Here is a 25,174-nt window from a genome sequence, read left to right as displayed (position 1 = left end):
CTTTTGAATTAACCGTTGTCACCACTGGTGTCTGCAGATGACCAGTTTTAAGTATTTTCCAACCAGGGGTTCCAGCCCTGCTTAGCCCACTCTGCTCCCCTCCTCTCCCCCCCCTCCCCCCATTCTTCCTCCCTCCCTTTCCCTTTCCCCAGCATCTGTCTCACCACAGAGTGTCTCAGGCACGAGCACTGCTCTTTGTCTCCGTCCTCCCCAACGCTACTCACCTTCTGTGTGGCACCGAGAAGAAAGGACACAGCTGTGAGCAGTGCAGACTTTCCCAGTCCTGTCATAAGTGACCCCCTGGGCTGAGGAAGGCCAGCAGGGAGGGTATGTGGGGGAAGTTTAGAACCTAGAGCCATCACCCCTGGGTCCTGTACTGTCTGGAGATGGCAGTCAGACCTCAGTTTGTGTGGCCTGGTACCTCTGCTAGTGAGTTCGTAGCCAAGGATACCCCGAGGGCTGGAGTGGCTCCATTGCACAAGAGCCTGTGTGACTGTTGATCTGTTTCCTTGTGATCTGAGTGTGCTGGTGACTGCAATGTATGATGTCACCCACCTGTCCATGCTTTACAGTGAGTCCGTGGCCCGAACGGCTGCTCATTTCTCCGCACCTAAGCCAGCTCATTTCCGTGCAGCCAGGCAATTCTTGTCCCTCTGTTCTTTTCTTAGGGACAATCAGATGATATTCCCCGCCCTGTTTGGGGCTCAGGATGTGGTTCTCTAGAAGCCTTTCTGAAGGCCGTCAGTTAGTCAGGGACATACACTCTTGGCTGTGACCCACCCCTAGGACTGGTAGCCAGGTAGTGTGCTGTAAGTGGGGTATTTCATGGGGAGCTTAACTGATGACAGGCTTTATTTAATCAGCCCAAGCTAGCTCCACTGGGACCTTCGGCCATTCCATCCCTCACAGCCTAGGTCACAGTTACAGTCAGTCAGTAGTTCCTTGGCTTGGCCTTTGGAGAAAGCTTCCCTCTCACCACTCCATGAGGCCGGACCCAGGGCTCCTTGACATCTAATCTGTTCTGCCGTTCTCATTGACCCAGGCGGGATTAAGGACCCTGCATGACATTGGGCCAGAAATCCGACGGGCTATATCCTGTGACTTGCAAGACGACGAACCAGAAGACTCCAAACTAGAAGAGGAAGATGTATTCAAAGTAATTATTCCAGAATAGCTACTCACTGGCCACATGGAGATAATGGGGCGGGGCTTTGGTGGAGGTGGTTCTGATCCACAGAGGAGTGTGGAGAGTACAGACGGGTGGCTGGGGCTAGAAAGGCTCGCACATCCTGCCCCACTCCACCCCGGGACCTCTCCATTCACCAGCACCTCTTGTGGGCCGGACCAGCCCCTTTCCTGAGCTTTCCCTAGCCCCAGTTTTCTGCTTCTCAGCTTGGCCACAGCCAACTGACCAGGGTCCAGGAACATTCTGGGTCTTTCTAGCAGCTGTGCATGCTGCCTTCCTTCTGCTCCAGCCAGTTTCCCTGATCTGCCAGCCGGCCAGCCCTCAACCTCCCAGCTCAGAGAAAATGTCAAGTACCCCACCTTGGGGCTACCCACCAAGCCAGCTGGGCTTAAGTCACCTCATCCTGGAGCGACCGGAAGAACATACCCAAGGGGCAGCAGAGAGCTCCCCAGCTCAGGGCTTGGTAACCTTCCTCATTTCAGGTGGGCCCACTGCCACACGAGTACGGTCACCTGACCACCGAAAGAGGTGCTCAGGTTGTTACCCAGGGATCCTCTGGAGCTTGCCTAGGAGTTTGTGTTTCGTGTAGAGAAAAAGAATGACCTAACGTAGCTAGCCTGCATCAACTACTTGTTAAATTACCTGGTGTTGTCTCCCATTATTTTGCAGAGAAATGGTGCCCTGCTTGGAAACCATGTCAATCATGTTAATAGTGATAGGAGAGAGTCCCTTCAGCAGACCAATACCACCCACCGTCCCCTGCATGTCCAAAGGCCTTCAATTCCACCTGCAAGTGATACTGAGAAACCGCTGTTTCCTCCAGCAGGAAATTCGGTGTGTCATAACCATCATAACCATAATTCCATAGGGAAGCAAGTTCCCACCTCCACAAATGCCAATCTCAATAACGCCAATATGTCCAAAGCTGCCCACGGAAAGCGGCCCAGCATTGGGAACCTTGAGCATGTGTCTGAAAACGGCCATTACTCCTACAAGCACGACCGAGAGCTTCAAAGAAGGTCCAGTATTAAAAGGTAACCTTGAGAAGATGATGCAGGGTCTGCCCTTGTCGTGCCCGTTCTGCAGGGCAAGTCTTCTGCCCTGGGCTCTGGCACATGGTAACTCCCTGAACCTGAGCGCCACTTGCCTCTTGGCCTCTCTTTATACTGCCCATGGGAGGGCCCTTCCACTATCCGCCTGCGGCATGGGGTGTCCTCTTAAAACAACCGCAGTCACGGAATTCACCTTCCTCGGCTATGACACCATGCTTTGGGGTGAGGGGTAGTGGCTTTCTTCTGTAAAGGGCCAGTATTGAATGAAAAGGGGACCATTCATTCTTTCTTGCAAAACTACCCAACTTTTCATAGCGGGGTGAACACAGCCAGGGAACGATCTTAAACGAAGTGGTGTGGTGTTTCCATAGAGCTGTGTGTGTGTAGACACCGACATTTGGACTTCGTAGGATTGGAAAGGGCAAAAGGGTTCTCTTCTTTTTACTTTGTTTTCTGCCTTTTATAAGTGTAAAGGTCTCTCCCTCGATCACGGGCCACACGACCACAGACAGTGGGCCAGAGCTGGCCAGCAAACTGTCGTTCGCCCAGCCCCACTCCAGAAGACAGGCTGATATCTGTCATCTAATGCTTTTGGAAATGTTTAACTCTTCTCTTCTCCTCCCTCCCTCCCATGGTATGCTTTTCCTGGATAGAACCCGCTATTATGAAACTTACATTAGGTAGGTGCTTGCTGCTTCTGTCTTTGTTTTAAAACTGTGCCGTCCTTTTACAACCACTGCATTTGCTCAGTGCCGAGTATCTAATGTTCTCAAAATGCTAGAGCTTTGCATCCATGAACGGGCAGTTCTCACTTACTTCTCACAAAGGGACTGGTGCCCGTCAGTCTCCCCACTTCCCTGCCCCTGTAGAGCTGGGGAGGTCTAGCGGCTTTAGGGTTCCAGATGCTCATGTGGGCTTAGGAGAAGCAAAACCAGACATCCTAAAAACCAGGCACCAGATGCCTCTGGTTAACTTCCGTGTGTGTGTGTGTGTGTGTGTGTGTGTGTGTGTGTGTGTGTGTGTGTATTGAGATGCTCTCATGTACATATGTTAACTGGACTTACTTATGGGTGGAATGGTCATTTTGCTGGGCACAAGAGAGGAAAGGGCTTCAAGCTCATTGCTTCTAGTAAAATCAGGAGGTTCTTGGCCCAAGGAGTGAGTGAATGCACTGCTCTAGGTTGATGTCCCTGAGCCCACTGGGGCTCCTGTGGCTTGAGGCTGGGAGAAGTCAGGGTATTTCATGGGAATAGTGTTCTGACCTGGGGCAGGCAGCCTGTGAAAACCGCAGGAGACGTTTTCCTGGAACACCTCTCTGTTGGCACAAAAGCCAGAACTTCAGCAACCTCAATTTGACAGGGTGCAGTGGGCAGGGCCCAGATCTCTGTCCCAGGTTCTGAAGTCACATTGGCTGGAGCTGGGGCAGGGGAGTGGGAGCAGAAGGTGTCTGGGAACCTAGCGGCTTTTCTTGGGACTCCTGACAGAGTGGAGGTCTCTGAGGGCACTTTGGCCAGGGCCTGAGTAGTCTTGTGGCCATGAGGCAGGGATGTGTAGGTAAAAGCAGACACTCTGACAGAGGATGCAGGCTGGTACCTGACAGAGGAGGCGTGGCTGAAGGATCTCTCAGATCTCTTTCCCAACCGCAGGTCTGAGTCAGGAGACGAGCAGCTTCCAACCATTTGCCGTGAAGACCCTGAGATACACAGCTACTTCCGAGACCCCCGCTGCTTCGGGGAGCAGGAATATTTCAGTAGTGAGGAGTGCTGTGAGGATGACAGTTCTCCCACCTGGAGCAGGTGAGGGGCTCAGTCTGCGTGGGGTTCAGAAAACCAGTCCTCGTCCACTCTGTTCCCTCTCAGGGCTCAGATAGCCACATTCAGGATCCCTCTGGTACATTGAAGCTAGAATTCAAGCCTTATCTCACCAGGGGCCCCTGGGACCCCCGGGAGGGTTTTGGCCTGGGAACAGGTTCTACTGCTGTCAGAACCTGCCGTCTCAGATATTAGATTGTTTTAGGGGGTGGGTATGTCAAGGCAGGGCCTCTCTACTTAGCACTGGCTCTCCTGGAACTTGCTCTGTGGACCACGCTGTCCTAGAACTCAGAGATCTGCCTGCCTCTACCTCCCAAGTGCTGGGTTTAAAGGTGTACACCACTACACCTGGACTGAGAGATGAGTTCATATTAACTTAGGAACACCAGCCTTGGCTGTGTCTGCAGAGCACCCTGGCTGTGTCTCAGTGACCCCTGCTTCCTGTGACAATGAAAGGGTCTCTCCTGAGGATGGGGGACAAGAGGCAAAAGCAGCTTCTCTCAAGCAGAGGGTGCCTCTTCCAACTTCTGTCCTGTAGAAAGGATGCTGCTGGCTAAAATAGGCATTTTACAGAGGACCTAGGCTGCCATGTATCACTGGGCAGTTAACAACGATCACTTACTCCAGTTCCAGGAGGATCTAATGCCCTCTACTGGTCTCAATGGGCACTGTATTCACAAAGCGCACATACATGCTTGTAAAACATCTATAAAATAAGTCTTCTCTTTTTTTCTTTTTTAAAAAGACACGTTGCAGCCAGTACAGGAGGACAGAATCTCCTACCACCACCCTCCCTGACCTATGGCTCACTTCTCAGCAGGCTGGGGCCCCCGGGTTGAAATGGTGCCATGCCAAGGCCATATCTGGCACTCGAGACACAGCCTCCAGCCCCAATTTCCTGAGATGGTCCTTGCTTTCCACCTGGAAGCTTCTCTTCTACCACTTGGGTTAGGACAGGGCTTGTAGGAGTTAGGTCAAGGCTTGTGGCACAGAACCTCATATGTACCTTTCCCTGTTTTCTCTCACCAAATGCCAGGCAAAACTACAGCTATTACAACAGGTACCCAGGCAGCTCCATGGACTTTGAGAGGCCCCGAGGCTACCATCACCCCCAAGGTTTCTTAGAAGACGACGACTCTCCCATTGGCTATGACTCACGGAGATCTCCAAGGAGACGCCTTCTACCTCCTACCCCACCATGTGAGGCCAGCTTTCTTGTTTAGGGTGAAGCCTCCCAGAGGGCACCATGCCTGTTCCCCCATCCTGGCCCTGGGATATTTATGGATGTGTGTTACCAGCGAAGTGCGGTTAACCCTTACAGCCAGCCAGTACCCTGGGAGACAGTGCTTTCCTGACCCAAAGGAAAATGGGGGCTCTCTTTTCTCTTATAACTGCGGTTATCCCCAAGTCTCTGCCAGCCAACCCCTAGAAGGGCATTTGAACTCTGCCAAGTGTGGATGTTTGACAATGGTTAAGAGTATCCATTTCTTGTGTTTCTGAAGAATGAAGTTTATTTAACCGAGGATTCTGTTTAGTGACTAAGAGTAGCCGAAACCTAGGAACGAGCTCCTGAGCCCAACAGGAAACAACATGCCCGCCCCAGCGGCCACAGCCTGCTAGGGTGGTGGTCTAATCCATTGAGAGCTTAATATTTAATTAACCCCAAACACATGCTGCTAAGTGAAGCCTCTCCTTCAGCCACAGATACCAAATGAAGCAGGTATAAGCAAGGCCCGGCAGGGGTCTTCGCCCTTTGGTTCCTGCCACCCCCTTTCCAGGTCTGTGTCTTTACTTATCCCACACCCGCACAGCCAAGGGGACACTTGAGTGCCCTGTTTCCAGAACTGTCCAGTTTGCAGACCTGGGGGAGGGGACACATGGCTAGATTGGCCTGTATTCTTAGACCGCGGGGGCAGGTAAGGGCAGCTATGTCTTACAGAGACTGCAGCGCAAAGCTCACTGGATGAGGGGACCCTGGGCTTATTTTAGCCATAGATCCTGAATGGGTGGGAGGGGTTTTTTGTCTTCCAGTTCTGAACTGCTGGCCTGGTCAGGTCTTGGGGTCTAGAGGTTATGGCGACTGAGAGGGCTGTGTTTTGTGATCGCACTGGTTAGTAGGCAAGCATTGGCTTTCTTTATAAGCAGTACTGTTCACCCGGGAGGCCCCAGGATTCTACAGTACCAACTGTTTCCTCTCCCCTGGTCACTGCCGGCCAGCCAATGACCAGGGCTTGGCCTGCTCTTCATTGTATACCTGTTTGCAAAGGTTTTTGTGGAGTCTAAGGTGTCTGGGAGGCCTCTTGGGTCCAGTCCCTGAGGAACTCCTATGCATGAACGGAGGGCTGGCAGACTTTGGTTGTGCTAAGAAAGCCCAGCAGCACAGAAAGAACCTTTGGAGTAATACAGCACAGATGGGGGTGGGGTGGGGCTCCCTGGGGTCCAAGACAGGTTGGAAGCTTCTAGAACCCCGACTGGCTTGGTCAAAGAACCCAGAGCTCTAAGCCTGATAGACTGTAAATCCAAAAGCTGTGGCCCATCAGTGAGCCTCTTTGTGCAACTGCTGTCCGCAGACAGCAGGAACCTAGATGTACTCCCATCTAGGCTAGGGAAGGTGGGGAGTTTTCTAAGCAAAGAATTTGGCTATCTTCCCTGGTTAAGCTGGTAGAGAGAATCTCTCATTTTAAAAACAGAGGCTTAAATACAGGCACCTCAGTGTTTGTAGGGTAGAGATAGGATAGCAAGGCTTGTCTAAGATTCTAGAATGGATCTCTGCAAGACATCTCAGGGCTTGTCACTCAGTACTGACAGGCTGTCTGAGAGCAAACATTTGGAGTGGCTCGTTGCTCCCTTATTGAAACATTCCACTGTTGGGTTGCTCTCTGCAGTCTTCCCATCCCTAGTCGGGGGATGATTTAATCATTTCTCCTGGATGAAACACGTGGCCTGCTTCTTCCTGGGCTCCTTGCCTCGGGAAGTGGTCCTGACTCAGGAGAGACATTGTCCAGACAGAACTTATGTCACCATTCATCATGTGCTCTCTCTCCCTTCTCAGCCCATCGGAGGTCCTCCTTCAACTTCGAGTGTCTACGCAGGCAAAGCAGCCAAGATGACGTCCTTCCGTCGCCTGCCCTGCCTCACCGCGCTGCCCTGCCCCTGCACCTGATGCAGCAGCAGGTGAGCCACTCCGGTCTCACCCTTGCCAGGGCCTCACCTGGGATGAATCTCCCCCTAGGATACACATGGGGGAAGCAAAGAGCCTGCCCCTTCCAATCCTTAGAGCAGCCTTCCTTGCTAGGTTCCCTCAGGGCTCCATTCTGCTGGAGTTGCACATGCAGCAAAGGGTTGGCTTGGCATTCTTGGATCCCGTGCTTCCTGTCAGAGAACACTGGTACAGTCTGAATTAAGGCAGTGCAGCCCAGTAGGAGTCCCAGTAATGGCGGCTGCCACCAGTCATTCCTTTGGACAGCTGATTCCTCCATTAAGGCACTCTCGCAGCTTCTTGTGCATGAGTCCTCTGTCCCTAAGAGTGGGTGAGCTTCTCTACGGATTAAGGGGGCCACTAGCCTGTTCACCAGGGGCTTGCGGATGGATATAGACATGCGCTACATATGTATGTGTAGGCGTGAATGGACACACACATATTGTCTTAGGGTTTCATCGCTGTGAAGAGACACCATGGCTGTGACTTTACTCTTACAAAGTAAAACATTTCACTGAGGCTGGCTTAGAGTACAGAGCTTCCGTCCAGTGTCACCGCGACAGGAAGCATGGCAGCATGCAGGCAGGCAGGCACGGTGCTGTAGGAAGAGCCAGGAGCTCTACATCTTGATCCAAAGGCAGCCAGGAGGAGGCTCTGGTTCCACATCGAGCTGAGCCTGAGCATAGGATTGTCAAAGCCCACGCCCACAGTGACACACCTCCTCCAACAGGCCATGCCTCCTACTTCTGCCACTCTCTGGGCCAAGCGTATTCAAACCACCGCACTTATGTCCATGATGTTTCTTGAACTCTCTTATCAGAAATGCTGTGTGGGGTGATTAATCAAGGGAGATGCTAGAAACCTGTGCCCAGCCAGCCAGCCAGCCAGCCAGCCAGCCAGCAGATACAGATCTCTCTGCATTCTGACCCCAAGGGCTGAATCCTTAAGTACTCGGTGGCCATTGCAGATTTTCTAGCCACCTCTGCCCACACTTTAGAAACATGTTTTGGAGTTATTTTATCTTACATGCCTGCATAGGTGTCTGTTCACTACGTGCATGCCTGCTGCTCTTGGGATCTAGAAGGCATCAGATCCCCAGAACTGGAGTTACAGATTCCTTGGCTACAACTAGTGTCAGCGCAAACGGGATACATTAGCAGTCATCCCAAGATGGCTCTCCCATGAAGGACATGTGAGAATCGTGGCTGGGCCCAGCAAGCAGAACGCTCATTGCAGGATGAGGAGGCACTAGAGGAGAGAGAAATGGTGGTTGTCCTGCATGAGCCAGAGGCCATGGTTATCCCTGAAGTGTGTTTCAGTACTGAAGCTCGGAGAGACCTGGGTAGTATGTTTACACACCACAGCTTATCCATCTTCCCAGTTCCTCCTCATCCTGAGGTAGCCTGTAAGTTAGTAACTGACAGCTCAGTCGTGGAGAATGCCTTACGGCTTTGAGGAAAAGGAAACACAGTCTTTTAGGAGGCCCTGCTTCCCTGGCGAGCTCACTAAGCTATCTCTGCTACACATGCATCTTTCCCCAGTCTTTGAGAGACATCCCTGCACAGCAGCCATACACCAGACTAGGGCCAAAGCTCAGACCTCTCTGCTTCCCTTCTCAGATCATGGCCGTTGCAGGCCTAGATTCCAGTAAAGCCCAGAAGTACTCGCCGAGCCACTCTACCCGGTCATGGGCCACCCCTCCAGCAACCCCTCCATACCGAGACTGGACCCCATGCTACACCCCTTTGATCCAGGTGGATCGCTCAGAGTCTATGGACCAGGTCAATGGCAGCCTGCCGTCGCTACACCGCAGTTCCTGGTATACAGATGAACCCGACATCTCCTATAGGACTTTCACGCCGGCCAGCCTGACCGTCCCCAGCAGCTTCCGGAACAAAAACAGCGACAAGCAGAGGAGTGCAGACAGCCTGGTGGAGGCAGTGAGTATGGGTGGCCTTTGACCTCTGGGCAAATCTTAGGCAGCAGCAGAAACGGGAACCGTGGTCACATGGGGAGAAAGCAGTGGCGTCAAGGTGGGTTCTGCAGCCACACAACCTGAGGGTGGCCCCTCAGTGCCATTTAAGACCTGAATGAAAACCAGCTGGCATGGCCAAGTCCCACCAAGGGAGTCCTGTCACGCAGTGTCACTCTGTGCTACATCCCCAGTGTTCTCACTCCTGCTCAGCCGCGTGCAGCTTCTCAGCCTTTGACGCCAACAGAGCTGAGGTCCTTTAACAGCCAGCGCTGTGTATAAAGTTTAGCAGACATAGCTGGTGGGGTCCCCAGAGCATGGGAACAGTGAGAGCTGAAGGAGACCTTCCCTCATGCCATGGATCTCTCACTGTCCAGGTCCTGATATCCGAAGGCTTGGGACGCTACGCAAGGGACCCAAAATTTGTCTCTGCGACAAAACATGAGATCGCCGATGCCTGTGACCTAACCATAGATGAGATGGAGAGCGCGGCCAGCACCCTGCTCAATGGGAGCGTGTGTCCTCGAGCCAACGGGGACATGGGCCCCATCTCACACCGCCAGGACTATGAGCTCCAGGACTTTGGTCCTGGCTACAGTGACGAGGAGCCAGACCCTGGGCGAGAGGAAGAGGACCTGGCAGATGAAATGATTTGCATCACCACCTTGTAGCCCAGCGAGAGCAGGCTTGGCTCCAGCCTGGGATGGGCACAGGAGGGCCAGGGATAAAGTGCCTCATAATTAGGAAAGTTTAGGCACTAGTTGGGAGGAAAATGCTCAATTAGACTTTTGTACGAGTGATTTCACGCCTCAAGGAAGCCATAAACCTGGTAGGAGCAGGTTCTGAGCAGCCAGGCATGTGCTACGTATGCCACATGCTCGGGCCCAGCCTCAGAAGACAGTATGTCTGGCCCCACCGAGAGGATGGGCGAGAACAGCAGCCTGGCCTGCACAGAGACCAGGACTGCCCAGGAGTCCAATGTCTCCCACCCAGGGCTCATGCCCACGCCCCTTTGCCTGCAGACATGAGAGAGGTCAAAGGTGATGACAGTCACCATGCCTGTGTCGTTACCTCAACCATCGGTCTAGCATATCAGACGCTCACTGGGCCCGGCATATCCGTGTCCGAGCCCCCCTCCCCCAGCGCACTGGTTCCTGGTTTCTGTGCAGCTGTTCTGAGTGGTGCACACCAGAACCCAGCCGCTAGTGGTCGCGATGAGGGGAGTGGGACCGGACCGTTTTGTTAAGCGATGCCAGTTTACATAAAGAGAACATCACTCAGACGGTCAGTTCTGTCACATTAAGGGCAATTGTAAACTGGAAGAGTAGCGCACTTGCAAACCAGGTAAAACTTAGATACATTAGTTTGTTTAAAAATTATAGATTTACTGTACATGACTTGTAATATACGATTTGTATTTGTAAAGAGATGGTCTATATTTTGTAATTATCGTACCGTATTTGAACTGCAGCAATATCCCACGGGTCCTAACAATCGTAGTTTCCCACCAAAACCTAGAAATTATTAGTATTTTTACTCGGGCTAAACAGAACTAGGAGAATTAGAGGCAATTCTCACATATTCAGTAAAAAGAATCTTTTGGGGATAAACTTTTGAGTTCATAAGAACTTGACACTTCAGAACTTTTTCTAAAGTATTTTGAGTTACTATAAACCTATCTTTACATAAGATACCCAGTCGACTATTTGGAGTCTTTTCTTTGGGTTCTATGATTTTATATTGCACCTCTCATCCACACGGGTTGCCGCTGTCTTTGGCTCAGTTTTAATAATCCTCTGGTCAGTTAGCTGTATAGCGGGTCCAGCCGGCTACTCAGCCCAGTGGCATCCATTGGGTCTGACTTCCTCAGCTGCCCATGCAGGATGCTTTTGGGTCTGTGTTGCAGAACCCCACAAGTGAACGGCCCACATCTGCTCACATCCCCGAGGAGGCTTAAGAACTACGAGGTGTACTGTATGGGGGCAGAGGGTAGCACTGTGGGAACTGTGGAGTCACAGCTGCTGTGCAGGGTTCTTTGAGCGCTGTCACCCACAGCGGATCGGGGACTGAAGTTTTCATGGGAACGCAAGCACTGTGCACGCCTGGGGACAGTTAGGTTTGGAATCATTACAACCGTCAAGGTTTCTGTCAGCGTCACGTGATCACATCCCATCACTCTGCTAAGGATTCTCTGCAATCAAAACTACAGGTAGCAATTTGGGTTCAAAATTTTTAACTAGTACACAGACAACCTGTGGAGACAATTTTTTTTTTTTTTTGTAAATAAATGTTATTATAAAGACCTCGCAAACCTCTTCGGAAGACATTCTTAACTCCAGATGCAGGCAAAACACTTCAAGGTTTGTAAATGACTATTTCCTGACATAAAGCCTTTTTTTTTTATTAAAATGCGAAACATTCTTCAGAATAAACTGTGTAATAATTTCATTGTATGGGGAGCTCTCCTCGCACAGCTGGCTCTGCCGTGAGAGCTCCAGGCAGCTTCTTCTGCCATGGGTCTCCTCCGAGGCCGATAGTAACTTCACACCAGCTGCAGAGAGTGCTGTTCTCCTAAAGGGCTAAACCATCATCAGCATTTACCTTGGACTCTGTCTTGCTGGGTGTCTGTCTGTCTGACCGTGCAACGTAACATCGGCAGATCACACTCGCTGTGTGTTCTGCAATGGGTGATCTTTCCCCAAGTCAGCCGTCCCACTTCCCAGTATGTCTGCTTAAGCCTGGTTCAACCTCTCATCTAATATTAAATTTCTCTTTGTAAGAAAAATTCGAAGTTGTAGAGCATGGTTCTTTCCCCGCACCCCTTTAAGGAAGTTTTTAAAGACTCCTACCCCACCTCGACCCCCTGATTCTGAGTTCTTTGGATTGTTGCTTTTCGTTTAGGCTCACATTTAACGACGTTAGGAAGTGTGGACGTCACGATGATCTGCTAACCCTCAGTAAGGACCTCGCTTGGAATGTCCGTTAGGTGTGTGGACTCCCACTCCACAGGTCTAGAGGGGTGGGTGCTCTTCGAGGGTGTAGCCCTAGCCACTTGAAGAGAGCGTAGCATTGGTGCCACTCTACAGGGGCCCAGCTCTCAAGCCAGACCAGCTTTATTTTATGCCGTGTGCTTTTAACCGTCTAAGATCTTCATCTCTGCCATTATTTCAGGGATGGAGTGTTAGTTTACTTGTACAAACACCACCAAAGCATGGATGCAACCCTCACAGAAACCCGGTCCAGTGCTGCTTTCTGGGAGGGCAGTGGAGAACTAGGGAGAGGCTTAGAACAAGGATGAGGAGGGTTGGCGGAAGATTATACAAAGGCCCTGCCAGCAGGGGCTATGCGGGTCACCAGCTTAGGCCTAGGGTAGGTCCAAGCTTTTCTCTCCTAATTTTGAAGATTAAAAAAAAAAAGAAAAGAAACCAACCAAACAAACAAAAAACCCACTTTGCATTAGATTTGATATTGTGGCATTTTATCAGTGGAAATATGAAAAATCTTGGGGCCTGAGGGATGTAGTGTGCGGGGTGAGAAGAACCTATTTGAATTTATGGAAATTACCCTGCAGCTGGTACTGGAGGCAGAGCTCATTTTACAGCGCTCCCACCTTCTGCTTCTGGGACTGCTTCCGGTCATTGTTCCTGTCTCCATCCATGATCTGTCTGTGACCCTGTCAGGAGCACGCTTGGCTAACAGTAGATGGGCCTCAGTTCCATCAAAACAGCAGGGCTCCCCGCAGTTCTGGGCACAAGTGCAGCTCTTTCTTTTTGATGCTTCAGGTCAACCCTGGGCCACATGCTTGCTAGGTGTGTGTGTACCCGTTTTGGCGATGTGTGGCCTCCCATGTTTTTGGGTATTGCAGGCTCTTTGCCAGGAAGCGACTTAACTAAGCCTGTCCAGTTCCCCATGAGACTCGGTCTAACTGCTTGTGTGAGACCCACTTTATAACGGGAGCCGGACTGCACCCTTCTACCACTCTGGCTCCCTTGTGGCACTGGGGCTTCCGGACAGCCCCGGAATTTGATCCAGCACTGCAGGCAGGGCTCTTCCGTCTGTTCTGTTTGGGCTGGAAACAAGAACAACCATCGGGGCTTCAGTGAGGATCCCTCCAAACCACAGGTTCTGTCCTGACGCCATCTGTGAGTTCTGGGCGTCTAACAGTCACTTCTTGTCTCCAGAAACTTGTTTCGTTATGTGGGTAAATCGTGTTAAGGTATGAGAGAAGCGTATGGCCCTCCCAGGGGTGGCACCCATGCTGCTAAAGATGCTATGGATGACTGTTGTCTTAACACCTAGGATTTTCTTGATTTTCTTTTGGAACAGGAAAAAAAGGGAGGGGAGGGGAGACAAGGAGCAGGTAAGATGAAACAAAACAAGCCCGGTTTTCAAAGTAAAAGTGATGGTTTGTACTTTTTTTTTTTTTTTAAACCCTTCAGAGGGTCTTTCTCAGGTGCAGCTATCTGGACTCAAATGTCCAGGATGCAGTGCATACCAGTCAATCCTGGGAAAGGAGAGCCTAAAATCCTGCTATTCCCCTCCACTCTTCCCTCAGCAATGTGATTTCTACACAATGATCTTTTTCTTCCCCGCTACAGATGGTGGCTTTGGACATCTTCAGAAAAACTGGTCTAAAAATGCATTTGGTCTTCATTCTCTTGTAAGGACAGTCAGGATGAGGCATCTTGGCTCAAAAGTAAGTTACCGATCACATCAAACCTTCCAGAGCAGGGCGCTCTTGTCAACGCTGCCGCTATCCGCTCCCCTGACCCAAGACCCAAACACTGGCTGGTTTATCTTTCACTCCAAAGTCCTCTGCTGTTTCCCGTCGGCCTCGGTGCCATGCTGTCTGTTGCCTTGTCTAGAGATTAAGAAACGGTAGCTCTGCAGAAGTAGCTCTGGTGCCTGGTCCACTTCCTGGGCCACCATGAAATGCCCTTGTAGGCTCATGTCCCTGGCATGAGGTAGGAACTGGCAGGTGGGACTGGCCCTACGTTCCTGCACTTTTGTGGTAAGAGTTAAACAATGAAATCGTTGGCAGTAAGGTCCAAATGGCCTTTTCTTGAACAACGCCCTGCAAGCCTCTCCTCTGGACGGTTTCATAAGAACAAGAACCAGAGAGGTGGGCGTGAGTTATGCAGTCACCTGAGCCCTCCTCCATGCACCTCACACTTCAGATTTAAATCGGGGCAGGAGAGGAGTGAAGAGGGGGATACGATGCCCTCCAGCTGGCTGCCCTTCCCTCTAGTCAGGGACATGAGCTCAGGTAACCTGCCCTGGCTGAGCTGCTGCCTGGCTCTTCGCTTCAGTTAAAGCTTCCTTGGAGAGCCCAGTCCAGTTCAACCACCCTGCCTTTGCAGGGTGACCTCAGGTGGGAGACCAGGGAAAGGAAGCATCCCACTTATGGAAGCAAAGCTCTGAGCCGGAGATGGCTGGCGGAGAAAAGAAAAACCCAGTGGCAAGAGTTACCATCCCTAACTGCTCACCCCAGGAGGGCAGGAAGGCCCCAGTGTGCGTGCTAGCTTTTTTGTGGAGGGCCCTCAGAGAGACACTGGGGAAAGGGACTTGCCTCACAAGCTACCATGATCGAATTTGCTCAGATAACATGGAAGTCTGAGCCAAGAGTAGAGGTATCTGGGTCCCAAGTTTCTACACAGTTTCAGAACCATCTGGGGCAGGGCTGTACTGGTCGGATCTCTTGGCTTGACAGGAGTTCCTCTGTTGTCCTCAGGCAGTGTTTGTTTGTCTTAACGCTGGGTGTCCAGAGTCTGGGGCTTGTAGACAGGAACATTCTCGTCCCCGAGTACAGGGCATCCCTTAATAATGTCAGCTGCTTTCTCTGCAATCATGATCGTGGGAGCGTTCAGGTTGCCACTGACCACACTGGGCATGATGGAGGCATCAATGACTCTGAGGTTTTCTACCCCGATGACCCTGGTTTGCTGATCAACCACAGCAGTGGGGTCAGAGGGCTGGCCCATCTTACAGGTACAGGAGGGATGGTATGCACTGTCTGCTTTTGCCCGCACAAAGGCATCTATCTCTTTGTCTGACTGGACATGGCTTCCTGGCTGCAGCTCTTTGCCCCGAAAGGGAGCGAAGGCTTCTTGTGCAAAAATTTCCCGTGTCAGCTTCACACACTGACGGAAGTCCTCGACATCGGTTTCTGTGGAGGAGAAATAAATGAGGTCTCCTTCTCTTATTCTGCTGGCCAAACCAGGGGACAAAGATCGGGGATGTGGTGAACCAAGCTGCAAGTGCCTGTCACCCGCCCAGAGGCAGTTACTGGCAACCAAGTATCCTAGACAAACAGCGCCATGTGTGTGTCTGAGGTCTGGCATCTCTGAATGAGCGGTAAAGATATGTAATCTATGTCTGCTACCATGTAGCTGTTTAGCCCCGGTGCCATGGGGGTGGGGAGTAAAGCCTCGCTCATGAGGCATGAATCTCTGTGGGGCATACAAAGGCAGGCTTGGGAATGCAGCGTGCTCTTGGGCAAGGACACCAGGTGGGTGGCCTGGCAGCTGTTCCTCCCACAGATGGGTCTGAAACTGCTACCTCTGTCCTGCCGTGCAAAGCGAGGCCCGGGCTACCTTGTGTGACCCAGAACTGAGGGCAACCCCAGTGTAAGGCAGCAGGATCCAAGGTAAAGAGTAGGGACACACGGGAACCCTGCTAGCGTTCCTTAACTCTGTGGCGGGCCCAGGGGATACAATGTAGCTTCTGTGTTACCTGTTGACAGGTAGTTGGGATTGATCATTGGGTGGTCCTGAGGGTTGGCGCTTCTCAGTTTCAGCCAGCCCACACTTGTGGCCCTCATGGTTCCCACATGTACCTGGAAGGGTTCAGAGGTAACGGTTTACAGTAATCTCCATTAGCTACAGAGAAGAAGCCCCAGGTTCCCTGTGGGTGGGGACTCAGCACTCGGTATTCAGCACTCCATCCTGTCTAGCCTTTACTCCTTTGCCTGAAACGGTCCTGGATGATCCCGGGGCTGAGGAAGTTTTGCCTATTGTCACTGTTACAGATCCTGCCCTCTACACATCCTGTGGACTGACTCCTGGGCTCCCTCCCTGGGCTGAGTGAGGTTTAGGCTCCCTTTCCTCTTCCAGTCAAACAGTAGCCATTATGGGCAGAGTACTAAACGTAGGTCTACACGGTGGGACAGAGAACACCATGAAAATCTATTCTTTTGAGGAGCATGAAGGCAGAGTCTCTGACCATGGCTATCTGCGTACCTGGTAGGCCTCCTGCTGGGTGGGTTTCCGCCCATGGTCAATCACTTGTGATGGCAGGAAGTGGAACTGGATGTCCGGATGGGGGACCCCAGGCCGACTGCGGATGAACCCTCCGGTCTCCAGATGGGCTGTGGCTCCATCTCCTGAAGGTCACATGAGGACAAGGTAGAAGAGCCAGTCAGCATGCAGCAGGTGGCCGAGCTCTTCCCAGTGTCCCTCTTCTCCCCCCTGTCTTTCTTCCTGGGCTTGGGACTCAGCATCAGGTTCGTCCATAATTTCCCTCTTCTCCCCGGGCGGCTACACCCAGCATTTCAGATGGGAAAACTGACTTGGGCCATTGTCATCTAACTTTATTCCTAGCAACTTGAGGCCTGTCTTGGCTCGTCAGGAAGAAGACCATGATGCCCACAGACCACAGCTACCGAGTTCTCCCGGGAGGGAGGCCCACCTGTGAACCTCCAGAGCCACTCCAGGCCGATGCAGACCTTCCGCAGAGGCTTCTGGGCAGAGTGGAGGGTGATGGGCTGTGTGCAAGCATGCTGAACGTAGATCTCCAGGTGGTCCTGCAGGTTCTGACCAACTCCTGGGCACGGGAAGGAGTCGTTAGGGAAAATGGCCGACACACGGGTGAACCCCTGGCTCTGGAAGCTTCTCTCTAGTCCATTTGTCTTTTAAGCCAGTTCCTGTCTACCCTGACCCCAGCCTTAGAGTAGTTGTTTCCCCGAGACACTACTTGTGCTCTCTTAGACCAGTCTGGTTCTTTCTCGGATGCTGCTAAAACTGCATGCTCTGTCTCTCTCTACAGCAACCACTCAGGTGCCCTCTATCAGTCCTCCTCAGCAGCACCCTCCAAGGACAGGGCCCACAATTACAGCAGGTACTGCGCTTGGTGAGTGTCCCTGTGCGTGTGCTGGCCAAATTGATACTTGTCAGCTCCATCATCCCCCCCCAGTCTGTTAAAGGAAGAAGCGGTACCAGCATTCTATGCAGACACAACCTAAGCTCATTCAAGCTCAAGCTCAAGCTCACACTGGGCAGTCGTGCCCAGACCCCTTTCATAGGCCTCTCTCAAGGACAGCTCCCTATGAAAGGCCGGCCTCTTGTGTATGGAGATAAGGAAAGCCCTCAGGGACACAACACACCGTTTCCAAGATGAAGCTTGGATCTTCACCTGGATAGAGGCTCTGGAGCCCTGAGCTGGCCTCATTTTGTGCTTAGAGCGGCTAGTAAATCTTGGGGATAGACCTTTCGCACCACAGGCCCGTCCTGGTGGTAACCTTAGCCCCACTCCTGCTGCAGGATGCTCTCCTAAAGGGTGCAGAGGCTGACTGAGGGAGGGTGGAGGAAAAGAACACGAAGACCCCAGGGTCCAGGGATAAGAGTGTCCAGGGAGACCCAGAGGCCCTCGGATTTATATGAAGGATGGATCTGATGCCTTCAAGAAGTGCCCCACCCCCACTTCAAGCAACAGGATGCTGGGTTCTACAGAGCTACCTTCCAGGCAGCTGTCAGGGAGGGAGCTCACCGGGCAGATGGCACACCACAGGGATGCCCAGTTTCTTGAGGTCATCTGCATTCCCAACACCAGAGAGCATGAGCAGCTGTGGAGAGTTGATGGCGCCCCCGCTCAGGATCACCTCCCTGCTGACGTAAGCCTGGAAGAGGCAGAGGTCTACCGATCACACTACTTGAAAAGCCAGCTGTTCTCCTGCCTCTTGAGAGGCACCCAGGTCCGGTCATTACCATGAGAATATGGCTTTGGAGGGGGATGGGCATGGGTGGGTGGGACTGGGCGGGACTGGGTGGGTGAGGGCAGGGCTGGGCAGGGGAGGGGAGGTGGGAGAGGGCGGGGCTGGACAGAGGAGGGGAGGCGGAGAAGGCGGGGAGCGGGGGTGGGGAGCAGGGGAGGGCGGGCTGGGCAGGGGAGGGCAGGGGAGATGGGGGAGGCGGGGGGGAATGGGGAGGGCGGGGGGAGGGGAGGGCGGTCTCTGACATATTGCTGAGTGAAGAAAAGCACCATAGAACAATTCCACTTGTGGTTTTTTAAACTTCTAGGATTGATCTAATGGTTTCTGGTAGAGCCCTGAAACCATGTAGAAGGTACTAGGGAACTCTCATGGGATAGATGTGACAAGTAGAGGCTCATGGAGGCACTAGGGACCATGGAGTCTGCAGGTGTCAGGAGTTGGGTGTCTTCTAGACCTCTGGTCTATGGGACCTCAAGGACAATCCTGCCATTGCTACTAGCTAGCTGTTCACTCATCCTCGGGGCAAGAGCATGTGGCTGGGAGACAGGAGCAAAAGCCTGATTGCCAGGTGGCTGCCTGCCCCTTCCTGGGGCCCACACATTCCACAGGAAGTCAACTCACCTTGTGGCTCTGGCCGTCCTTGATGTACTCCACGCCCACTGCTCGAGTGCCCTCAAACAGCACTCTGCTTACAAGTGTCTGGACCTCGGCCCTGAGGTTGGGGCGGCTCAGCGCTGGGCGCAAGTAGGCACTGGCTGTGCTCCAGCGCTTCCCTGCAGGATGGAGCAAAATAGGTGTGACCTGCTGCCCTTCCCCTCTGGGGAAAGCAAATTGTCCTGCCCTTGACAATGCAAGGCCTGCCTTCAAGGTGTATCTGTGACCTGGATACATTACCCCGAAACCCATGCTATTGAGAGCCCCATGGTTTGCTCTATCCAGCTTCGAGCAAGGTCTGGTACTACCTGCTCTGTGTCTACTTGCATCCATCTGCAAAGAGGCAATAGCTGGGACAAGATGGCCTTGTGCTGTCTCTTTCTGCCTCAACTTGCTCACCTGCAAGTCTCTACAGTACCACGGGTCGTTCATTACATAGAGCTGTTCCTTGATCTTCCAGAGCCCTCCCCTCCCCTCCCCCTCCCTCCCCCTCCCCCTAGTCAGGCCACTGTGTTCGGACCACAGGACCGAAATCCCTACCTCTCTCAGCTTCCTAGATCTGTGGCTATAGAGCTTGGTTGCTTGTACCCAGGTTCGCCAGGCCCCTGGGGATTCTACAGTTACCTCGGCTGTACCACGTGACCTAGAGGCACAGTGAATGCCCAAGTAGTTGTTCTGTGTCCTGTGATACCTATGGGGAATATGGCATCTCCCTCAAACCTGACGCAATCCTTATTTTGATACTTACTGACCATGATGGGATCAGGAGGGATGGCTATAATTAGCAGGGGGAAAATTAAAAATCAGTGCCTTGGGGGCTGGAGAGATGGCCCATTGGTTAAGAGCACTGACTGCTCTTCCAGAGGTCCTGATTTCAGTTCCTAGCAACGACATGGTGGCTCACAACCATCTGTAATGGATCTGATGCCCTCTTCTGGTGTGTCTGAAGAGGGCTACAGTGTACTTGTGTCCATTAAATAAATAATATAAAAAAAAAACAATTGATACCTTGGTGGACGGTCATGTCCATCCAGCCGAAGCCCTCCTGTTGGAAGCCATTCATGTCTTCAGTGAAGGGGTAGCCAGCCTGACGTGCTGCCTGCAGGAAGGCCTGGTGGAGTGGGTGGTTGGTTTTGCCCCGAGACACATGCAGTGGGCCATCCCCACCACGGTACATATTGGCACCCAGCTCATGTTTCTGTGCCTTGCGGAAGTAGGGCAGGCAGTGTGCATAGTCCCAGCCCTCAGCACCTTGGCGGTGCCAGCGGTTATAGTCCTCCGCATGACCTCGGATGTAGACCATGGCATTGAGGGAGGAGGAACCCCCCCAGACCCGGCCTCGTGGCCAGTACAGTACCCGGCCATCTAGGCCGGGCTGAGCCTCAGTGTGATAGTACCAGTTGTATTTGTCGTCGCACAGGTTGGCCACAAGGGCAGCCGGCATGTGGATCTTCCACTGAAGCCGCTTGCTCCCCATCAACAAGTCCTTGGGCCCCGCCTCCAGTAGCAGCACCCGATGATTCGGGTCCTCAGTGAGCCGATTGGCCAGCACGCAGCCAGCAGAGCCTGCGCCCACCACGATGAAGGTGTACTCATCCTTGCCCCCAGAGGCGGCGCTAGCAACCGCGCAGCTGCAAGGGGGGCGTGGCTGGCCCTGCGCAGCCCAAGCCAGGGCTCCACGTGGGCTCAGACATCTTTTGCTCCAGCTTCTAAGGACCTGCCACATGCTTCCAGCCGGGTTCCTCTATCCACAGACAGGAGTGGGAAATCTCTCGTCCTAGAACAGAAAAAACGGCTTTGAGACTCTCAACTCCACGGCATGTGCAGACACAGTCTGGAGCTGGTTGGTCATGCTGCTATAGCGAAGGACCTGCCTAGCTTGGGCAAGGACATTGCACAAAATAGTCACTGCCCATAATAGCCACTGCCCTGGAGAGGTAGAACCTGAAGGAGGGATTTTTATTACGGTTCTGTTAGTCCAGAATGGGGGTTGGGGAAGAGGGAGGTTCCCCCCCACACACACCCCACAGGCTTGGGGGTTCCCTGGACTACTTCCCTGTGATATCCATAGGAACTTAGAGACTGGACATCTGGCTGCTAAATGGGAGGAAGGCGCTCTAGCCTGACAGACAAGAGGCTACTTCTCCTACTGCAGATGGGACACTGCATTTTATTACAGGAATACACAGGAAAAACAATAAAAAGCTCTCCAGATGGAGAGGGATGAAGTAAGTAACTTTGATGACCCATTGAGGCTGAGGGACCAAGGCTATGGAGCTCACAGTCTGAGAGCTCCCAGGATGCACCAGGACCCAGGGTCACAGCCACTTTGCAAGGTCACCTTGTAAAGCAGTAGCTTTAAGAGAGTAAAGCCAATGGCCTTTAAAAAAATGTTGGTTTCTTTTGTTTTTGAGACCTTTCCCTTTCCTCCCTCCAAACCTCCCGTGTACCCCATCTTGGTCTCTTTCAAAGTCACAGCCTCTGCTTCAGTGGTTGTTACACGCAAATAGATGTGTGTACTGCTCAGTACTTACGATGTTACTTGTACAGATATGCCACTGACGTTTTATGGGTCTCCTCTCACCAGGGTCCCACATGCTTGGTGCAAAGATTGAGAAGAGCCTAAGTATGCCACTGAACTCCTGGGGACGACAGCATCTGAACCCCGCAACCCCAACAACAACCTCTAATCTACACTAGAGCTGAAAGCAAGGGGCTGAAGAGTCTTGTCGATTTTGTCCTGCCCGGATGCAGATCATGACAAATCCCCCTAGTTTTCCCTCAGCCCTGTATCAGGTAACCAGGGCCCTCCCGGAAGCAGAGGAAGGCCTGCACCTATGAGACCAAAAGTGGCAGAGTCTTCTGGAACAAGAATTCTGCAGAGCCCCCCCCCCTCCAGCTCCAGGTCCAGGTCCTATGACATGGCACAGGGTAACTGTGCCCAGTGCTCAGCTCTCCAAGAGACTGACTCATTTTCCTCAAAGGGCCCTGCCAGGATAGTTGCACCCTTATAAGAGGACACCATTAGACTGCTACACACAAGTTGGTATTCCATAACACTTTGGAAACACACAAACACACTCTTTACAAAGAAAGCATGCAACAGAACCAGACTCCCCGGCTCCTAAGTCAAGATCACAGCTATTAGAAATCATTTAGTCGACAAATGGACACATTGAAAAGACATTCAAGAAAGTATCATAGCTCTGTGGGCAAAGGCACTTACTTCATAAGCCTGGTTACCTGAGTTTAGTCACTAGGACCCAGGTAAATAAAAGCCAGGCACAGTGGCACACATCTGTAATCCCAGCACTCCTACAGTGAGATGAGAGATAGAGACATGAATGGCAGAAACAAAAGGGACCCTGCTCCAATATATGGAAGGAGAGGTCCCCAGCTCCCAAAAGTTATCTTGTGACCTCTATGTCCATACTGTGGCATTGTATACCCCCACACCTCACTAAGAAATTAGAAATTTGGAATGATCTATTTGATTTACAAAACAAAAAATGCAAGAAAAAGCACAAAGGAGTTTTGCTTAAATGTAACAGGAGGAAAACTGTAGCACTGAAGATAGGGATAAAGAGATTTTCCTGGATGAAAATGTGAAGAGAGAAGTGAAAAAGGGCAGAAGAAAAGAAAGGGGACTTGGGAGCTTTTAGACCATCAAGCTGAAGTGTGGATAAGTGGAGTCCAAGCAGGAGAACTAGACACAAATAGATCAGTTCTGTCAAAGAAACAATGTGCTAAAATGCACATCCTGTGAAAAGAGGCTAAACCAATATACATAGTAAATAACTAATAAGTAGCAACATTCCAAAACAAAGCAGCAAACCCCGAGCAATGGATGGTAGGAAAGTTCCCCCAAACACATAAGGGTGAGCATGTGCTGATTCTCTCCAGTCTCTGTCAGAAGAAACAGAGAGAATGTGTCTTTACCCATTCTAAAAGGCCAGCATCAAACTAATACCAAAACCAGACAGCCAAAAACATCAAAGACAACTGCAGATCAGTATCTCTTATGAACAAAGATGAATACATACGTATCCTGGTGTGGGTCTTACAGGGAACCGGTACAGCGGGTGGGGGAATGGGGGGTTTGAGGGGAAGGTGGCCAGGCAAGAAAAACCCCTCAACTACGTCTTAGTAACTCGATTCCAGGTATTTTGTACCAGCAAAATGGTTCAGAAGGTAAGTACTTGCTCTCAGGAGGAAGACCTGTATTCAGTCCTTGGAGGTCACATGGTAGGAGGGAACCATCTTCCACAAATGTCCTCTGACCTCCACACACACATGCCATGCCATTCTGCTTTACACACACACACACACACACACACACACACACACACACACACACCACACACACACACACCGAGAGAGAGAGAGAGAGAGAGAGAGAGAGAGAGAGAGAGAGAGATTTTAAATGTTTTTGATTCCAGTTCTACATTAAAAAAATATATGGGGGTTGGGGATTTAGCTCAGTGGTAGAGCACTTGCCTAGCAAGTGCAAGGCCCTGGGTTCGGTCCCCAGCTCCGAAAAAAAGAAAAAAGAAAAAAAAATATATGTACCATACTCAAGTGGGGTTCACCCCCAGATTTCACATTTGAAACATTTCACATTTGAACATCAGTTCATGGGGCCCTGAGTTTGTTTATATCCCTCACAGAACTGCAGGCTGGCTTCCCTACCTCAGATTCCAAAATGGGATAATCGTTCATCAATTTCATGTGCAAAAAGGGACTTTCATCCAAATCCAATATCAAGAATGTGAGGATGGCAGACCCGAAAAGATCACGTGACCAAAGGAAACAAGGATCTGTGTAGTAATTTGTACCTCCAAGAACAAGCGCCTTGTAGGGGAAGGATGGCTAAAGAATGGCCTGAAGGTCATACATGTTGCCCCACCAGGAGTTAAAGAAAACAAAGAGAAAGAAGGACAAAAGGCAGAAGACACAGATGATGGTGAAGAAGACCCCTACATTGATTTCTTAAAGTCACTGGCAACCAAACAGAAGCTTCAAAGAGACTGGACAGACTTGGGGGCGGGGGAGAAAAAGAAAAAGGTATAAAAAAGAAAAAGTTATAAAAGGGCAGAAGTATAACCACACACACACACACACACACACACACATACACACACACACACACACACACACACACACACACACACACACACGCACACCAGATCCTCCCTTTCCCCTCTTCCTCTTCCTCCTCCCCCTCCTCTCTCCTTCCTGAGACTTCAGAAAGCAGCAGCAGTGCTAGTGACAATAAAGGGAAGAGAAGAGCAGGAGAGGAAGAAGAATATTCAGGGACTCAGTGTAGAGAAAAAGCCACGGCTCCTAAAACAAAAGAGTCCTGAGGATATTATAGCAAACGGGGTCACTCATGTTCTGACTGGAAGTGCAGACGCCATCATCTTAACCCAGAAAAGAAAGGGTCTGACAGAAGTGGGGGATCTGAAGTCATTGCAGGGCCGAGAGCAGCAAGAGAAACTGGAGTCCTGAGTCCTGGTGTCACAAGCAGAGGGAGGTGGGCACAGCAGTGTCCCTGTGAGGAACGGGCAGAAGAAGGACACCAGAAGCCAGAGCTATCAATGGCTGCAGACGAGAGCAGCACTCAGTGAACAACCAGGAGCGCACAGCAGCGCCACCCAGTGGGCAGTAGCAGCCAGGAACACCTGCCCGAGAACAACAGGGCTCCATTTCCTCACTGAACAGCTCTAGCCAGAGCCAACTTACACTCTATCATCTCTTAGATCTCTCTCAATTTTCCAGTTTTGCAAATTGTCATTTCAAGTACAAAACAACACGGCTATCACCAGGTTGAACTTCACAGATATTTGTGATGTAATTAGGGATATAGAAAAAAATGTTTTTTCTGTTGGCAACCTCTTTCTTATGCCTTCTACCAGATTTAAAATACATAAGTAATTGTGTGATTTTGTTGTTGTTGTTGTTGTTGTTCTGAAACACCGTTAAAACTGGCATTCACCTTTAATCCCAGTACTTGCGAGGCAAAGGCAGGTGGATCTCTGTGAATTCAAAGTCAGTCTTGCTCACATAGCAAATTCCAGGCCAGACATAGTGAGACCATGTCTGAAAAAAAAAGGAAAATAAAAGAAAGAGAGGAAGAAACAAAGACAATTATCACAAGGTGGAGAAACAAGAGATACAGAATTACGCAAAAGTTTTAAAAAGTACCTTTCCACTGTCCAACATGATAAAGGTTATCTACAGAACCCCTATAGTGGCAAGGAACCCAGAGGCTTTCCCACCAAAATCAGAAGTAAGGCCAAGACACTGTCTCTCAC

General features: G+C 51.3%; 2 protein-coding genes across 4 annotated transcripts in view; one reads left to right on the top strand and one right to left on the bottom strand.

Annotated features, from left to right (window-relative positions):
• The window catches only part of Cacna1d (calcium voltage-gated channel subunit alpha1 D), a 293,823-nt gene extending 282,175 nt beyond the window's left edge, over nucleotides 1–11,648 (top strand). For 2 of the 3 annotated variants that reach the window (XM_032919473.1, XM_032919472.1), the window contains 8 exons: nucleotides 1,043–1,156; nucleotides 1,856–2,220; nucleotides 2,892–2,918; nucleotides 3,885–4,034; nucleotides 5,086–5,249; nucleotides 7,102–7,223; nucleotides 8,868–9,188; nucleotides 9,598–11,648. In XM_032919473.1, coding sequence (XP_032775364.1) covers nucleotides 1,043–1,156; nucleotides 1,856–2,220; nucleotides 2,892–2,918; nucleotides 3,885–4,034; nucleotides 5,086–5,249; nucleotides 7,102–7,223; nucleotides 8,868–9,188; nucleotides 9,598–9,891 — 1,557 coding nt within the window. In that variant the 3' untranslated portion in view covers nucleotides 9,892–11,648. The remainder of the gene's footprint in view (nucleotides 1–1,042; nucleotides 1,157–1,855; nucleotides 2,221–2,891; nucleotides 2,919–3,884; nucleotides 4,035–5,085; nucleotides 5,250–7,101; nucleotides 7,224–8,867; nucleotides 9,189–9,597) is intronic. The other variant, XM_032919474.1, reaches the window with a different exon arrangement.
• A 1,957-nt stretch (nucleotides 11,649–13,605) lies between these two features.
• On the bottom strand, nucleotides 13,606–20,656 carry Chdh (choline dehydrogenase). Its single transcript, XM_032919127.1, has 7 exons — nucleotides 19,869–20,656; nucleotides 18,828–18,979; nucleotides 17,984–18,113; nucleotides 16,907–17,041; nucleotides 16,459–16,601; nucleotides 15,953–16,055; nucleotides 13,606–15,386 (listed from the first exon to the last, which is right to left on the bottom strand). The coding sequence occupies exons 1-7, from the start codon at nucleotides 20,584–20,586 to the stop codon at nucleotides 14,968–14,970; spliced, it is 1,800 nt and encodes a 599-aa protein (XP_032775018.1). The 5' UTR covers nucleotides 20,587–20,656; the 3' UTR covers nucleotides 13,606–14,967.
• Between the last annotated feature and the right edge of the window lie 4,518 nt (nucleotides 20,657–25,174).

This window comes from Rattus rattus, chromosome 13, assembly GCF_011064425.1.
Source record: "Rattus rattus isolate New Zealand chromosome 13, Rrattus_CSIRO_v1, whole genome shotgun sequence".
In the NCBI taxonomy this organism is placed as follows: domain Eukaryota; kingdom Metazoa; phylum Chordata; class Mammalia; order Rodentia; family Muridae; genus Rattus; species Rattus rattus.
This window is presented reverse-complemented; position numbering and strand designations above follow the sequence as displayed.

Coding starts and splice junctions, on each gene's coding strand:
- Chdh (XM_032919127.1), bottom strand. CDS start 20,586: ATGTGGCAGGTCCTTAGAAGCTGGAGCAAAAGATGTCTGAGCCCACGT. Junction 18,980..19,868: donor GGACATGACCGTCCACCAAG/GTATCAATTGTT, acceptor TCCATCCTGCAG/GGAAGCGCTGGAGCACAGCC. Junction 16,602..16,906: donor GTGGCTCTGGAGGTTCACAG/GTGGGCCTCCCT, acceptor TGTGACCTTCAG/GAGATGGAGCCACAGCCCAT.